Consider the following 18,812-nt stretch of genomic DNA (forward strand, 5'->3'; position numbering starts at 1 on the left):
AACAACTTTTTTTAAAGCTTACCTAATAACAACTTTTTTTTAAAGCTTACCTAATAACAACTTTTTTTAAGCTGACCGAATAACAACTTTTTTACTTTACGTACGATCATCGTACGTAGTCTGAAGAGAAAACATTTATCCTTTGTTATTATCAAATACTTTCTTTCCTTTTTATTCATTTAAATTTAATAAAGAAAATATTACGTAAATGTTCACTTATATATTTTTAATTTAATAAGAATTTTCTTATTTTATCTCAATGTTTCTTTATGCTTATTTATTTTACACAATCGAACTTAGCTAAAAAGCCAGGATATTTTAACTAGATTGAGGGCTTTATGGTCAAAATCTTCTTTAAATTCAAATATTTTAGGTCATCGTCAGTTCAATCTTCACATTAGACAATTGTTTTTTTTTGTTTCCTGCCATAACCTTTCAGTTACTTATGGATAAAAAATGTAATAACTGTTCTTAACTTTCAATCCTGGCTAGAACAAGAACATTTGAAAAAAAAAAATAATAATAAACAGACGTAGACAAGATCTTTAGTTAGTATAGTCCGTTTCGCTAAATATAGATATTTTTAACACTTAATTTCGGAAGAGCGTGTCACTTTAGTGGCGCTGGATATAAAATCCGTTTCTTTCAACTGCAGAATAATTACGTTGCTGAAAATAATCTTATCTTACAGAAAAATGTTATTGGAAATTTATTTTTTAAAATCTTCCGCCTTAGTGCACTTTATTTATATTATTACTTGATGTTTTAAATATAAGTACTATGGCTAAGTTTGCATTCTGAACTTATGTACATCCTTCAAAAATAAATAAATATTTTTTTTCCCAGTCTTTGAGAATGTATGGTTTCAAATTCTTTTCTCTTCGAAGTTCATCGCGAGGGAAATATTTCGCTGGAGTTTTTTTCCAGCCGGTCAAGTTGAATCTTTTCACAATGTATATCAGAGGTATCCAAATAAGTATGGCAATGATGAGTAAGGAGGCAACAAAAAGACTCCAACCAGGCCACGGTCGGTCTATCTTAGTGGCCTGCAATTAAAGAAACATAAGTATAAATATACAAATTACAAATAAATAAATATACATAAATAAATTTACATGAATAAATAATAAACATATATATTACATCTTACAGATAGGTATATAAATCATTTATGTATCGTGTCGTTACCCTCGAGTTCTCAGATTATTTTTCGTCTGTAGATAAAACCCATGTCGACATTAATTGTTTAATTTTTTTCAAACAAGAGTTAAAAAAGTGTAGAAACAGAAAACCAGCAGACTTCGTCTTTGCGCTCGCGGGTGTTATTTTTAGAGATAGATAGATAGATAGATAGATAGATAGATAGATAGAGAGAGAGAGAGAGAGAGAGAGAGAGAGAGAGAGAGAGAGAGAGAGAGAGAGAGATGAATAGACAGTTTATTTCGCTAAATATCCGTCCGATATGTAGTGTAACCTCTCCCTATGGTGTTGAAAATCTCGCAGTGAAGAGAAAGAGAGAGCCTTTTCGAAAATCACAGGGTATGTATAACTTTCGACTAATGTCTCTCTCTAACTTACTTTCTAGACTTTCCATTTAAAACATGATCCTACTATGTATCAGAAATAAAAGCATCCATGTATATAAAGACTAAAATTGCTTGTTTGTTATATAAACTGCTATGTAAAACAACAAAAAATTCAAATTAGTTTAATAAAGATTTTTGTAAGTAATTTCATGATACTCAAATTTTCGAAATTCCATCAAGGTTTACTAATGACTTATATTATTACTTACCAGGAATACAACTGAAAATAAAGCTTTATACTAAGATTTACAATAACGTTTTTTGAGTAAAATTAACCGAAGAATACAATGGGTGTAATAAGTTTGTTGTGGGAAATTGCATTGTATTTGTGAATGAATTAACAAAATCGTACAAAATGACTTATTAGTAAAAACATAAGGCCTTGTGTACATTGTTTTAAATGTAACCGAATAAATATCTTGGCGTAGAAAATAGTTGGATGAAAAGTGATGTAAATTAAGAAAAGTTCTCATTGGCAATGTATATATTTAATACTTACCGTTTCTTTGTCCCAGACTTCGTAAGTTACGCCCTGTATGAGCATCTTGATGATGCTGGCAGAAAGAATGATAATGATAACCAAAGGGGATATGTATTTCCACATCAACAACCAGTAATAATTGGGTCGTGTGCCAACCATCAGTTCAACATCTTCGGCAAATCTGCAAATGAAACATATATTACAACCTTATTTTTACTTCAATTCTAATAAATAAATCCTTCACTTTATAATGAAAACCAATGTGCATTTACTTATATATATATATATATATATATATATATATATATATATATATATACGAGCAAACAATTAATAAAACATGTTAAAAACACTTTGAAATGAGTTAAAAACATATTTAATCTGAAAAGGAAACACTAGATAAGTGGATAGTCCTTAATTCGCGGAGTTTCGAAGAAATATTTTCCTTCTCATCAGAGGGTAGGAATTAGCAAAATGTGGGATCGGATTTGGCATGGAAAAGTATTTGATGAAACAACAAGTAAGTCAAAGATCTTACTTGATAACAAAAAAAGTGAAGCAGAGGGAATATGGTGAAGAAAAAGGTGATTACACATGAATGGATAGTCTGGTGGAAGATAAATAATCCAATGACGATAAAATCCAAATATATAACTTCAAGAAAGTTAATTGAATTTCCATTTGCACAAGTAAAATCCAAATTAACTTTCTTGAAGTTATATATTCGGATTTTACCGTCACTGGATTATTACTTATGTAATTGTAATTTTATATATATATATATATATATATATATATATATATATATATATATATATATACATATATATATATATATATTTATAGTAATTTATAAAATATATATGGCGATTAAGCTACACTGAACATTCCGCGTTTCATCCACTCTAGGACTCCTCATGCTTATGCGCGAATTCTGTGGTTGTTTATCGTTTTTATATGCTCCTCTTCTATTGAGATTTTAGTTAGCCAATCAGCTTTCTAGTATCCACCGCGCCCTTCCTATCAGCCAATGGGCATGCATTTTATCGGACAAAGGATCTGTTTTAAAACAAGGTTAGTGTTTTTTTTATTGTTAGTTTATATATAAATATATATATGTGTACATACATATATGCACATATATATACATATATATACATAGATATATGTGTGATCGTTTGTGTATATTCATGCTTATTTAATTTATTTATTTGTTTAATTTCTATTGTTTTTGTTAGTTTTTAAACTATTTTGTATCGCTATCCTAAAGTAAATTTTATCTTGTGAACACAGTTATTTGCTATTTCTCTTCTACAGTTTAATAGATATTAGGGTTCTTTAAAGTACAGGATAGCAAATTTTTCATGAAGGCATAATCTACCTGGGTCGTTTAGGTCCCTAGATGTGGTAGCTTGTCTTATTATTTTCCATTCGACTACCGGCGAATGTCCGCTTTCTTTGAGTTCCCAGTATTTATTCGCTAGTGTTGTTTTTATACGGTGTTTTTTTTATTGTTAAATGTACTTTTGTGGTCATAGTATCGGGGTTTGAAATCTAAGGAAGTCATACCTACGTAATATTACTTGTTATTCGGGTTTTTTTTCGCAAATATTGTTGCCTGATAAACTACGCTTTTGGTTAGACATTTATTTTGAACTGGGCAAAGTGTGCGGTGTCTACAGTTGCATTTATCTTGTTCGTTATTAGTATTTTTATTTATAGTATGTTTGTTCTTGTCCGGGGTTAGTTTATTATTATTATTATTATTATTATTATTATTATTATTATTATTATTATTATTATTTCTGCTAGTGTTAGTTTTATTTTTGTCATGATGTTGACTTTTTTATTGTTTATTTTGTTGTTGTTTACATTGTTTTTATTTAATATTTTGTTATTATGTGCTTTAATTATCATCTCTAAATTTTCGCAACAACTGTAGGATAACTTTAAGGTTTTTTTATTGAAGATTTTGTGTAAAGGGTTGGTTGCGAGAAAGTGTTTTTCAATAAGATCTCGAAATTTCTTGTCAAGTCTTGTTTTTAACATTTGATTGTATGGGGCCGTATACCAAATTATAGTTCTTTTTCTTCTATTTTTAATTTTATTATAGTTATTGGTGTTTTGTTGCTTATATTTAATATCGATATTTTTGTATCTACTATTTTTTAGGGCTTTTTCGTAGATATTGGTTGACCTGTTAAATGCATTTTCATTGCTTGAGTTATTACTGAGTCTACTTACGATCGAGTTAGGAATCTGTTTTATAATTGATATTGGGTGATTAGACTTAGGGTTTACGTATATTGGAGTAGCGTTATCTTTTAAGTAGGGTTCATATGTGTTTTTATCTAAATTTAACGTGACGTCCAGGAAGTTTGTTATTTTTATGTTAGCTGATACGTCTGCTTTTAGGCCTAATTTTTTCATTTCCTTGTGTATGATTTTCTTAAAGTTATCTCCCTTGACTTTGTTGGAGTTTTTTTTTTATTATAGCTAGTCCGTCATCTCTATATAGGCCGATATCTGTAGTATCAAATATGCTTGTGAGGGTATATAGAATGAATAATCCCACAGGATCCGATGCCTCTGCAGAATCCCTGGCACCCATCGCCAAATCAAACGAATTTTTCATTTTAGTTTTTATCCATCGGTTATTGTTATTAAAACTGATTTTCTACATTTTTTTTAATGATGTCGATTTTTTCCGAGGATATATCAGTGTATGCCTCGGCAAATTCTAGGGCAATGTCAAATGTTCTTCGGATATCGAGGGATAAAAGTCTATGATGTCAAACTGTATTAACGTGCATTTATCTTTGTTTTCTATATTTTTAAACCAGGTGATTGCTTCGGTAGTATTTGCCCACTGGTTTAATTCTAGGTCTTGTTTGATTTGTTAACTCTAGAAAGTATTGTTTTGCTAATTCTACCTATTTCTGGTTTAGTTGGGTTTATCAGGCGGGTGCTGACATTGCCCTAGAATTTGCCGAGGCATACACTGATATATCCTCGGAAGAAATCAACATCATTAAAAAATGTAGAAAATCAGTTCTAATAAATAACAATAACCAATGGATAAATACTATGCGTAAAAACGTGCGTATATATATATATATATATATATATATATATATATATATATATATATATATATATGCGTGTGTGTATAGATAAGGAAATAGTAAGCTTCTGCTTAATTATACTTTTATTTATTTCTTCGATTTTTAAATGATATTTTTTGTGTTAAATATTAATATAGTTTGATATATATCACGAACATTTTGATGCTTTCATCGAATCATAATCATTAGGGGAAAACACAAATGAACAAAAATCTGAAGAAAAGAAGCGGATTTAAAAATGTAGCGGTGGAATAGGCGGTTGGAATTGTCTAGAGATCGGGAAGATGTTTTAACATTCTATCAAGATAGACATTAACAATTAAATTTCCTTAATACCAGAATAATCGTCACATTATAAATTTGTATTAGATTAAGCATTTTAAAATAATATTAATGGAGTAATTATTATTATTATTATTATTAATTGTATAGTGTTGGATTTTGATGTAGATAGCTTCGAGTATTTTTAAAATTGGTATCATTTATCATGTATCATTTTTGCGTTATTAACTTGAATGTCTCGAAATCTAAAGGGGACAGTTACGCTTTTGTAGATGTTGGTAGATTGACCTAGAATTTACAAGATACATGGTGAGGAAGAGAGATAGGGCAGTAGTTGTAAAACCACTGTAGCTATTAGCTTTAATATTAGTATGGTAGTTACATTCTCCTAAACGGTATTTAGACTTATAAATATAGTTGTTTTTTCTTATGTTTTAAGGGTTGGGGTGAAGTTGATTTTTACTATCAATTTAAGAACCCAAAATCTTATAGTAAGAGGGGCTTGTATATTTGATTCAACAGTTGGCATTCGATATATACAAATATCGTGTGAGGAAGAAACGTTCGAATTAGTGTGTGTGCAACCAGCACCAACACTATTGAGGGTTTAACCGGCTTCCTCCGAAGGAGGAAGTTTCATGGGAGTATGAAATTCACAAGCGGTCCCCAGTCGCATGTATGTCCCCTTTAGGGGAGAGGACGACGTTAGATTTTTGCAACTTTTTGCAGGGAGGTGTCGACGTCCTCTTACATACAGCACCTGGTCTTCCCAAATTGGTCACCCATTTTCGTAATGATCAGGCTCAACGTTGCTTAACTTCTTTGATCTGACGGGAACCGGTGTGTCAACGTGATTATGCCGTATATTCGTTTCAATTAGTGGCGGTTAATTAACAAGTAGAGTACACAAAGTATTTGAATAGGGGAATATAAAATGTTATAACCTGTAAAACACGTACTGTTTTATTGATAAATTTATTTGTATATATCCACGAGATTAATAAAATATAGCATCACTTGATTGACTCTATCTTGCTTTGTCGGATATATATTTGAGAGTCAAAAGAATGAAAACAATATTCTGTTGTCACAGCCCTAATTATTATAGAGCCGTGATTTCAAAAGTAAAAAGAAGTATTAACGTGCCATCAGCTAGACTCGAAACCGAAGTATTTAAAGCTGGTGACATTACCACTGTATAAATGTAACACGCACATGAACTGATTAAAATTAAAAAATTAAAAATAAACTAAAATGAATGTGTACAATGTATAACGATTTTTTCAATTTTTATCCATTTTTGATGCCTTAAAAACTATTTTAACCGGCTAAAAACCCATAAAAGAATGGTCTGTAAAAAATCCAATAATTTGAGGCCCCTAGCGCGGCTTTGCAACTTTTAGTTTCGGAGGAGATAAAGTTTGAAAATATAAAACAGACAGACATATAGCCGTTTATATATTAGGTTACTGTATTAATTAAACGAAAGTAGATCAAGACAACATTAGAGGACGCACTTAGTCTTTATACGCAGCATATGTATCAACAATTGACATACCTGTGTAGGCCATGAATATAAGAAACAGAGATGATTTCAAATAATGCAATCACCATCAATGGAAAACCACCGGTAAATTCATCAAACAACAGGAAAATATAGCTGCCAGACTGGGTTGCAAAACAGAGGGAGATGAGGAATGAAGTCAGGCACAAAAACGCTGCAAATTACATAAAATAAAAACCAAAATATTATCTGTTTACTTCTAATCAAATTAATTTTGCAATATCTACGCTATTGATAGTAAAATAATTTCACATACGTATGTACTTCTCGCATTAAAGTAACTTTGATAATTACATATTGAATGATGTTAGTTATCATAATTTACTATTATTTAAATATTTTCTGAAATTAAAAACACAATAGTTTAAAATAAAACGGAAAATTAAAAATACTATTTAAAATAATAAAATTTCACCAGCATACCTTTTTGTTTATTCATAAACAAGTAATCCATTATAATATTTTGGAGATATTTTCATCAAATCATTTTATGAATAGCGATTTAAAAAAACATTCACCATAATTATAAAACTAGTTTTAGTTTTAAAACTATTTGGTTTAATTAATAATTTTATGACAAAAAATACCTTAAAATGATATTAACTGTCACTAACTTTAGCAAATTAAGTGAAGGGTTTCACTCGAAATTTATGAAAGATTACCGAATTGACGCACTTAAAGAAGGTCGAAGTGACATCGACCGTAACGTTATAAGAATAACATCTAAGGCGAGAGCAGTAGGCCGAATAATCAAAATAATACCAATGAGACCAAAAATTGTGTTTGTTTAATTTCATATTAATATGAAAAATATTCAGAAGATAAGGTATGCCACTATTTTACAGTGAAATATGACTATTCACACATGAAGGAAGAGAATTATCTATCCTTGTGGCGCGACGAAAACATTAAAGACAGAGATGATCAAAGAACCACTGGATATGTTAAGCGACTTGGTAGATCTAGTCAAGAATTAAGTACAATATTGGAAGGAATAAATAATTATAAATTATTGACTAGCATATTTTTGCCATTCTTGTAGGTCGACTCATAATATAAGGGGTATTTCTAGAGTTATATAATATTTATAAAAATATGTATTTAAAATCTATACATTGACGCATTATATACAGTTATATATATATGTATATAAATGATTGTGTTTTAAGATATGATGTGAATCATAAATCTTATGACGTCACGTCAAAGCTATAATTATTTTGTGATGTATTAAGATTTATTTAGAACAAAATCTAAACAGTTCACTTCGTGGAATATAAGATTGAGATCTCAAGATTTTTGTTTCAATTTCATGTCATGGCATTTGCTTTATTTGTCGGCAGTTTATTATCTAAAAAAACTAGTTAAGATTTCTAATATTTCCAAATGAGACAAATTTCAAAATAAATTATATATATATATATACATATATATATACATATATATATGTATATAAATATATATATATGTATGTGTGTGTGTTGAATATAGTTTGTTTCTACTATTTATCATGTTTTGTTTTTCTTCCAGAAATCTCAAGTCTATTTTACACAGCAATCCTAAAATAAAGGTAAATAAAATTAATATTAAATATTAAAAAATAATCGCAGTAAAGTAAAAGAAAATTAACGACTAGTTTTGGTTTTAAAAAAACTTCAAAGAGAAAAGAATTTGAAACCATATATTCTCAAAGACTGGGAAAAATCAATGATGTTGAGACTAGCGTGAAATAAAGGCGTAATTGTGATTAGTATAGAGGTAATTTTTCTTTTCCTTTTTCGATTTTCAATATATATATATATATATATATATATATATATATATATATATATATCGAATTTAAACTACCGCGATTTCAGTAAAAGAATTGATACTGTTACGTTTAACGTAATCAAAAGTGACAAGAAAATAGATTTTTCACTTACCAGGTACAACAAATTTTTTATTTTGAAGATCTGGGAACCGTCCTGAATCCATTACACATGTGGTGACACATTCAAGAGAACCAAACATTGAATCAAGTCCTAATGTGAGCAGCATGAGGAAAAAGAGAATTGCCCAGATCGGTGGAGCCGGAAATTGGTTGATCGCTTCCGTGAATGCTATGAATGCTAAACCAGGACCAGACGCCGTCTATGGACGACAAAGGAAGAAAGAATATAAATAATAATAAAAAAAAAACAAGTTATTCTTAAGGCAACTCACAAATTGAATGTACGGTTAAAATGATATCAGCGATAAAAATATTTTGTTAGAATTATTTGTACTCAAACTTTGTAAGGTAATTTGCATAAAGCCACTTATGCAAATTACCCACTATTACTTGGAGTTGCTTGCAACAATAAAAAAGAAAAAAAAAGATTAACAGCGAGCACTTCTCAGAAATTACTCTCTTTTTCTGCAACAAACAGAAACTCCTCCAGAACAACTGTTTTGTAAACTTTAACCTTTACTTGTAAATATACGTTATTTTAAATACAAGAATTTTGTTGTGCTATTCTTTCTCAAAATTAACCAAGAAACCAAGAAAAGAGAGGCGCGTTAGAAATAAAAAAAAAATTCTCACAATTTACAACAAACGAATATCATCGAAAATCGTACTTTTCATTAAAAAAACAAAACAAAACAATATTTTCGAAAATTTTGAGTTCTTCATTGTAGCCAATATTTAATGCTATTTACACAATCGACACACATACATATTTATCCTGCTTTCAATATATTTATAACCTATCCATTTATAACTGCACCTGTATGTTATCTTCCTATCGATTTATTTGTATTTCAAATCCATTATTTATCTACAGGGTGGCCGAAAAGTCCCAGGACACTCTATTTTTAATATTTTAATGCTGTTAAATATGATTGATTTTAATATTCTAATGTTGTTTTCTGCTTTGTTTCTAATAAAGTTCTCTTTTTTTGTTGAATATATATGTTTTCTGTGTGTTTCATTAAAAAATACTGTGTTTTATTAAAAATACATGTATAGTGTCCTGGGACTTTTCGGCCACCCTGTATATATCTGTCAGTCCAGATCTATCTATGTCAGTGAGTTCTTTTGTGTTTCTTTCTGTATATATCTATCTGTCTCTTTTTGTTAGTATGTCTGCCTATCATTCTGTATGTCTGTGTGTCTTTGTCACACACATATATAGCATGAAATTATATCTACAGCAAGTAAGCTACATAAAGGCGTCCCTGTTTCATTCACACATGACATTATTTTATTAAATGAATTGAGCCTGATGATTTCTAGTCAAAACATAAGAGGTACGCCTCTATGTACCTTACTTGTTATTGATATATTTGAATGCGACCACTAAGCTCTTTTTTGTGTATTTAGAACTGATGAGTTAAATACCGAAAATATATCTATAAAATATACTACATGCCTTTTATAATATTACGTTTATATACATAAATAATAAATTATATATATATACATATATATATATATACATATATATATATATATATATATATATATATATATATATTATAAAGGTCAATGTCTGTGTGTCTGTTTGTCTGTACACGAATACGGTTTTATATGGTTTACTATTATGCTAAACTGACCACATACAATGATAGAAGATGTATCAAGGATCTGAAATTGGTACGATGAAGTGGCGGCGCACCGGGGAACCCTTAAAGAGGAAACCCTATACATGCTCACGCCGTTTCACATAGAGCTACCAAATTTGGCAGGATAACTCACCACGAGAAAGAAGTTTTGGCGGGTTACACCGCTCACTCTCACCAACAGGGGGTCACTTATAATTGGAAGCCATATACGCTCTCACACCATTTGATGTACACTCGTAGAGTTAACAATTATCGCAAGATAATCCACCATGGAGTGGTGGAAGTTTTCACCATTCACCCTCACTAACTGGGTGGGGTCCTACATCGTTTGACGTAGAGCTACCGAACTAGCAATGATAACCCACAATGGGAAGGAGAGGGAAAGGATACATCGCTCAATCCCACCAACGGATGTGGGACTATATGAAGGTCACTTATAAAGGTAAACCCTTATTAGTGTTCATACGTTTGTATCAATAAAGATTCCTACTACTTCCCCCTCAATGATTGTTTGAGCAGTTGCCAACCCACACAAAGATGATCCGAGAAATGCCAAGTTTGCCTGTGTATCTATCTGTCTATACATCTATAAAACGATATAATAATGCCCAAAGTCTGTGTGGCTGTCTACATGTACATCCATTAGACGAGGTCACATGGGAGAAAACCAAGCAAAATAAAAACAAACCCAAAACAAACAAAAAAACAAAACAAAACAAAAAACAACTCTAAACAAAATTCAATGTTATGTAATGGATGGCTGGGACCATCCGATACATAACTGCGAAAATAAAAAAAAACTTCTTTAAAAAAAAATAATAAAAGATTTGAAAGGTGGGCATCGAATATCGATTGTCCACTAGTCGAAGCGGCAAAAATAATTACGTCGTAAACAGAGAAATCGGACGACGATGTTTTTGTTTACAAAAGTGAAGGTTTGTGGGGAGACGCATTTTTGGCTGAAACGTGACATTCCTTGCACTATAATGGAGGATCGGAATGTCATGTGAAGCTAGCACGAGGTGGCGACGCACGTGTATAAACAAATTCAATAGTCGGTCAGCTGAAGAGAAATGGGTTACCGAGTCTCTCGGTCAGATGCAGCCAATGCATTGTCAACAAAAACTTAAAACGTGACCGGGAAATGCGTGATCCATTATCGATAACAGAGTTGATCGACCAGTGGAATGGAAAAATACCGAACAAAAATCATCTCAATATAATGACGTGATTTTTGGAGTCCAGCAGAAGGAGCAGAAGGAGCGAAAAGGAGCTGGTCTGAGGACCACAGAAGAACTGCGTTTGTCGAGTGCGTAACGTCTCTTACCCCCTCTCCATCACTGAATGACAGAGAAACAAGCCACACCGTTAAACTGTGAACTGTTGAAAATCATTTATGCACAGAATGAGAAAAATATTTCTGTAATAAAATATATTTTTATACAAAAAGCCATCGTGTCTTACGTCTTGATTGGTGTGCTGAGTTACGTCTGATTTTTGTGTGCATGTTAATTTTGTTTCAGCCGGCAACGGTATTATTACAAGCGGTTGACAGCTGACGACGAGTAAGAGAAAAAAATGCACGGTCAAGGGGGAAATAACTCTGCTGTTTTAGCAGTTGCCATGACAACCAAAGTCCTAAACAAACTAGACGATCAGTAAAAGTCGGCTGCTAGGTTGTGTTGCAGCGGGGAACTTACTAACTACAACCGTTCCCAACCTGGGGTCCTTACACAACGTAACAGAACCTAATTGGTGCCGTACGACCTGTTCACTCCTCAAGAGTGATAAGTAAGACCTTTGAAAAAAAAATTTTACACCAAAAACTCTTATACGAAAAACTATTACACAAAAACTCTTACACGAAAAACTCTTACACGAAAGAACTCTTACACAAAAACAACGGTTACCACACAAACAACAAGAACTAATTCGACCAAAACGAAGAGGAAAAAAGCACGCAAGGAAAAGGCAAGGTCAGTGATTTTTTTTCAATATTTTTCGTAACCTCGGCTCTAAAAGTTGTGTTGAGAAAAACAAATTTTCTTTAGTTCTTTCTCATAATTTTAGGGTATCGAGTAGATAATTTTTGAAGATGGAACAGCAGTTCTTCACAGGTTTCGCTCAGATCCTAGGGGCTGAACTGCACAACGTAGGGAAGGCCATTTCGAACTCTCTGAGGGGGGAGGCGTTATTAGCAAAAATAAAATCTTTAGACTCTCGACAATCGCACGAATATAGTAGGTGGCTTAGCGATATAGATAAGTATACAAGAATAGTTAGACAAACGGAGGAGGAGAAATGTCAGTTAGCATTAATAACGACAGCTGGCCCAATAAGACAGTTTGTTTCAAGTCTTCTAACCAACAATGCGAGTTTGACATGGGTAGACTTGAAACGAGCTTTAGATAGTTATTTTGGAGTCCAGGCAAATCCTACCAAATTTATTAGGGAGTTGGCAAATATTAGACAGGGTAGGAGTGAAACTCTGAAGGACTACATGCAGAGGTTAGTGCGCTTGGCTGAAGGTTCGTATGGTAGCCTATATACGAACAATGTAGTAGTAAAAAGCCAAGTGATAGGTTTCTTCATCGAGGGGCTATATGACAGAGAAGTCAAAATCGCTGTCATGAGGGAGGAACCATCGGACCTCAAAGTAGCCTATGAAAAGGCCCTAATCGAGGAAGGGTGGCAAACCCGTATAAGAGGCAATGTCCGAGAAGAAGAACCTATGGAAATTAACTATAGTAGACGCCAAAGAAACGTAGAAGCGATAGGGAAAAAGAGATTCCCAGAGCCAGATAGGGGCATGGGAATTATAGGGGATTTAATAGGGGACCCGGCTTCAAGGCAAGAGAAACGGAAAGCCCTTGGCCGGGGATTAAGTGTTTCAATTGCGGCAGAAAAGGCCATATAGCCAGGAACTTGTCATAGTTGCAAGTTTGAGTTCCCTCCATCAAGACCAGAGGTTTTGGATATATATATATATATATATATATATATATATATATATATATATATATATATATATATATATATATATATATGTATATATATATGTATATATATATGTATATATATATATTGTGTGTGTGTATTTAAGCAGCATATTTTCATATAAGCAAAAATGTTATAAATAAGAGAAATCACAAATATTTTTTATTTAACATTGTTTCTCATGAACATTTCTTATGTTGAACTAATGATAATAACACAAACTAATGTGTGTTATATATGTCTAACAGACATTTTCCATTCTTTGCTGTATAATTTTCAGGTGACAAAAATAAATAAATATAGATAGCAATATATGCAAAGTTACAATTTTATATTTATTTATGTGGTATATAGTTACTCAAAAGCTTCCAACATTCTAGATAAAACAGGTGTGTTTAAACGCGGGGAAAGAACTGCTATAGCTTTTGTTAACTCAGTGTGGCTCGGAAGTCATAAGTGTAATAATACATTATAATATTTGGTAATTGGTAATCCAAAGTGATCGATGTCAAAAATAGAACAGGTATATCTATTTGGCTTAGCCCAAGAATCATCAACAAATTAGATAAAGCGATCAGATTAGAACAGGTATTTTTTAATAATGCGTTGTCAGTGAGAAAGATTTTCACGGTAACTTTTTATACTATTGTATATCATCAATGCTATTATGCTTGCGACATTTGAATTGTTTACAAATTATATAATCGAATAAAATTTGATAATCTCACCGATTCAAGTTCATTTTGTAAATCACACGTGAGGTTTTTTCCTGCTTCTACTGTCGATTCTAAGCATCGATCGTAACTTGCCGAAGCCTTGAAACCTGAACAATAAAAATAAAGATAAATTATGCAAAATCACAGTTAGAATTGTAAGGTGTAATTACTTTATTAGAGAGAAGATTGCGGAGGGATCATTTAGTTGAGAGCTTCAAATAATAAATATCACTTCTTAATATGGGCCTTTATACTATTTTACACTGAAAATTTATAGGAAAGAATGGTTTCAAAAATTAATTCTACCACAAAAGTAAATTTTGGTAAAATGGAGAGCAGCATTTTGTTACTTTTTCTACACATAAAAAATGCATTCACTAGAGGGCGTTTCGGGTCCAATTATCTCCTCTTTTGTAATCGTAAGGGAAGTAAATGGGAAATTTATCAGCAAATTTTGCGATTAAACAGAAGATAGGTGTTTTCAGTGCCTGCTCCCATACCTCATCGTACATGGAAGAGTGTGAGAAAACATTGCAACATCAAAGTTAGCGATAATTTTCTGTTTGTGTTTTCTAAGTTTTCATGGTAAACTTATGCTTTACTTGGATAATAAGTTAATTAGCATTGTGACCTAATTGAGTTAGGGGAGCATTTTGCTCCCCATTCAGGAGATTCAAACTTCTCAGGGACCTGAAGAAGACCGGGTAACTATGCTAAGATTGCTTTAATTAATCTCGGACAATAGTGGATATCACAGAGACTTGAATTGAACTATATAAATATATTTTGCTTTATTGTTTGAAAATCAGAAAATGTATTTTTTATTTGAAAAATAGACGACAGGAAATGTTAGAACATTAGCGTTAACATTGTCTGGCCTGAAGACACCGGGCCATGTGTTCTGGTTCCAGACGGGGACATTCTGAATGACGGGAATGACCTCTAAGGTTATGGGAATATATATTAATTTTGGTCCCAGATGACAAAACTGGTGATAGGGCTGAGCTGCACACCGCAATCCGCATTTGGGGGGTTTCCTCCCAGATGCGTGTCGTAATTTGATTGGCTTAGGGGATTTTTCACCCCGACCACACACCTTACTATATAAGGTCAATGCCTCTCAAAAATTAGTCAGATTTCAGATTGGTGTAGAATCTCGAGATAATAATAATAATCGCTCCCTGAAGACGTGACCACTCCCTCTCCATTTCGCCTGAGTGCCATCTACGAAGAAGAAAAACTTGAGACTTTTAAAAAATGTGTTAAGAACTTGAAGTGTACATATGTGTAAAAAGTCTGTAATTTTTATGAAATTAATTTTTTTTCGGAGAATAGAACCCAGTCGTCTGTTTTCCTTCATGCAAACACATCTTCCGTTTTTCGCTTACAGACGAAGTCTACACCAAGGTGTTCGGAATATCAAAAGAACCAGACATTACGAGCCGAAGTTTCCCGAAGACGATCAAGGGTCCTTGCGTGACCTCAAGAAAAGAGGGTGTTATAGCATATACATGTTTTATCATTTATATTTATCTGTATTCAATAGTTCGCCATCCCGTTTAGAAAAGTTATGCCTACCTATGGCATAATTTAAATCGCATTATTATAAACATAATAAATCAGCCAAAAGCCTCGGGGAAATAGAGGCATCTACAAACACAAAGTCCTTAACCAGGTGCTGGAATGTAAATCAGGAGTAGACTGATGGAGACACTGATCAACACTGGATTGGGAGTCTGGTTCCTATAAAACTGCGTAAATGTTTGTTCAGATTACCCTTGAACGTCTGTATATTAGTACAGTGAGTAAAGCAAGAAACTGGAAGGAATTCCAAACTCCAGTAGTTCAAGGAAAAGAAACTTAAAGTAGAAGGCTTCCTGACATCTAGTGATCTCTACAGTGAAATGGTAAGATTTTGCTGTTTGTCGGGTTAGTCGGGGAGCATTTACATCGAGGAGGCACAAATAGTGTGAATTCGTCAGAACACATTCCATTAAAATACTTATACCACAGAACAGTGATGCAACATTGCAGAAATTGAAAAGGGGTTGGTGTTTGTTTTATAGTGCGGAACCTATTTAGTAAGATATATATTTGACTCTCTCTAATAGGGAGAGACCTGTGGTAGATGCACAAGCGCAAATGTGTCACTAATAATCCATACATAGGCAAATAATGGCTTTGTAAAGATATAGAATACTGTTAAGTGTGAGTAATTTTCTAGCCCACCTTCTTTGCAGCAACCTTGGCACTGTTTTAATGTATTTGTTTCAAATACTATTGTCTGTAAATATTAAGCCGATGTATTTGAATAAGTTTGAAAGAAAGAAAATGTCTGTCGCTCGGTTTATGCAGCGTGCACTTTTCAGTTGATCGACACTGCCATAAATGATGTCTAACGATACCAAGAACTCGAAGGAAAGACCCATCAAGCAGACCGTAAGGGACGATGTATCAACCCCTTGATCTAAATCGTTTTATCGCGTTGAACACCCAGAGATCTGGTTGCCGTGTCAGGATATGACAACTTTTTAAGAGACGTTCTCATGGAGTGGCAAATCATGTTACTCCCCCGCCCCGGGAACAATTTGTTACTAATTGTATAACTACATTTTATTAAGAAAGCTATACCGGTTAATGCAATAGAGAAGCATCTGACTTTAGTTTGTATATAATAGTATTAATTTAATACATTCTTATTTAACATTTTGACGGGTATTCATTAGAATATTTTTTTAAAGAAGTACTTACCTAATATAGAAAAGATGACGATTCCTGCAAACACAGACGTCCCACAGTTGATAAAAACAACGGTATAAGCATCTTTAAGACAATTATTGTTCACCGGGTTGTACGAAGACATGGCCATTAGCCCGCCAAAGGCCAAACCAAGGGAATAGAAAATCTGATTGGCTGCTTCAAGCCATACCTGGGGGTCTGACAGTCGGTCAAACTGAAATAAATGCACGTGGATGGGTATACAATATATAATCACAATCAAAGACAGCAATAATCTAAAAATACACAATCAATCCAATATATAGTGAAGAGGATTCGCCTTATTTATTACTATTTTTATCATTATTATTATTGTTACTACTACTAATAATAATAATAATTATACATAAAACGTTTGGAGGTCTTGCCACTCAGACTTAGTGTTAATTATTTTTACTAGGTCTTCAGCATACTTAATAACCATCTCGGCGGTTCTTTTCAGTTTTTGTGCGCCAATAAGTCAGCTTTTATCAAAATAAAATTCTGAAATAAAACAATTACATAAAGTTTCCACACTGTAAAATTATATAGATCGGTCGAGAATATAATTTTACTGCGTTTGCTGTACATCATTTATTTTAAAAAATATTTTTATTGCTTATGATTACTCGACTGTTAGCAATTCTGTATTTTTATCGATTGCTTTATTCATTCTTTTATTCATTTGGCCGTCTGGATGAGTCGATGCCTCCGTTCAATCTCGAAAGACAAAGGATAACCCCTACAGGAGCAGCTGAGCATGAAATTCTGTGGCAAGGCTTGTGCAATCTCCAACCAAACCTCTCCTGAAACGGCATTGCTTGAGTCCATTGGCAAGGAGAAGTCCAGGACGACTTAAAACAATATTGAGATAAGCGAAGAGCACATACAGCACCTGGAAGTCCAAAATGGTCACCCATCTAGTACTGGCCAGGCTCATCGTTGCTTAACTTCGGTGATCGGACGGAAACCGGTGTCAAACGTGATTATGCCGTATATGAGTAGTCGCTGAATAAACTCTCTATTAATATGTCTATTCTATGTTGGCTATAATGCAATCAGTGTTCGTACGCAATCAGTGGTCGCACTAACAGTTACTTAACTATCAGAAACATCCAGTAAGACCAGAGATGTTGGCATTTTTCAGTTATCTAAATTATATAATATCATCATTTACACAAGGGGTAGCTCATTCGAAGTAAAGTTCGCTTACCTTTGGTAAGAACATGTGAACAAGTCCAACATGGAAATTTTTAAGAGTCACACCACGAAAGAAAAAGATGACTAAAACAACGTATGGAAAAGTAGCTGTGAAATATACTACCTGAAAAAAAGATGTTAACAAGAATATTAGGTTATACAATATAGCTTCAAAAATTTAAAAAAAAATAAATAAAATGCAAAAAATCTTCCTACCACAAAGAAGAAAGGAGGGTTATAATTTTGTGATCTTATCCCATTATTCTACACAAAACCAAAGTCAGAATTTGAATTGAGAAGGTGAGTGACAGATTAAGAGCCAATGGATTAACTTTATCAAATAGAAATGACGAAAACGATGCAATTTTCGGAAAAGAGGACCCGGTCTCGTTTTAATTAGACACTCACACAGAGAGAACATGAAAATGTGGTCCCCTTAAAGAGTCAGAATGTGATATACCCACTATGTAACGAAAGTTTTAATTTTGTAGCAATAATTTCTCGTTAAGGTAGAGA

The 18,812-nt window shown here is 32.7% G+C and overlaps 1 protein-coding gene and 1 pseudogene across 5 annotated transcripts in view; both read right to left on the bottom strand.

Moving 5' to 3' along the window:
* Positions 1 to 211: 211 nt before the first annotated feature.
* LOC145254722 (sodium-dependent neutral amino acid transporter B(0)AT3-like) overlaps positions 212 to 18,812 on the bottom strand; it is a 219,232-nt gene continuing 200,631 nt past the window's right edge. For all 5 annotated transcript variants that reach the window (XM_080113447.1, XM_080113446.1, XM_080113450.1 and 2 more), the window contains 7 exons: positions 18,310 to 18,420; positions 17,091 to 17,292; positions 14,352 to 14,446; positions 8,964 to 9,171; positions 7,033 to 7,192; positions 2,086 to 2,248; positions 212 to 1,046 (listed from right to left, as the gene is read on the bottom strand). In XM_080113447.1, coding sequence (XP_079969573.1) covers positions 804 to 1,046; positions 2,086 to 2,248; positions 7,033 to 7,192; positions 8,964 to 9,171; positions 14,352 to 14,446; positions 17,091 to 17,292; positions 18,310 to 18,420 — 1,182 coding nt within the window. In that variant the 3' untranslated portion in view covers positions 212 to 803. The remainder of the gene's footprint in view (positions 1,047 to 2,085; positions 2,249 to 7,032; positions 7,193 to 8,963; positions 9,172 to 14,351; positions 14,447 to 17,090; positions 17,293 to 18,309; positions 18,421 to 18,812) is intronic.
* Positions 17,980 to 18,095, bottom strand: LOC145255097 (5S ribosomal RNA; annotated as a pseudogene).

This window comes from Euprymna scolopes, chromosome 30, assembly GCF_053919585.1.
Source record: "Euprymna scolopes isolate OS-2025 chromosome 30, ASM5391958v1, whole genome shotgun sequence".
Taxonomy (NCBI): Eukaryota; Metazoa; Mollusca; class Cephalopoda; order Sepiida; family Sepiolidae; genus Euprymna; species Euprymna scolopes.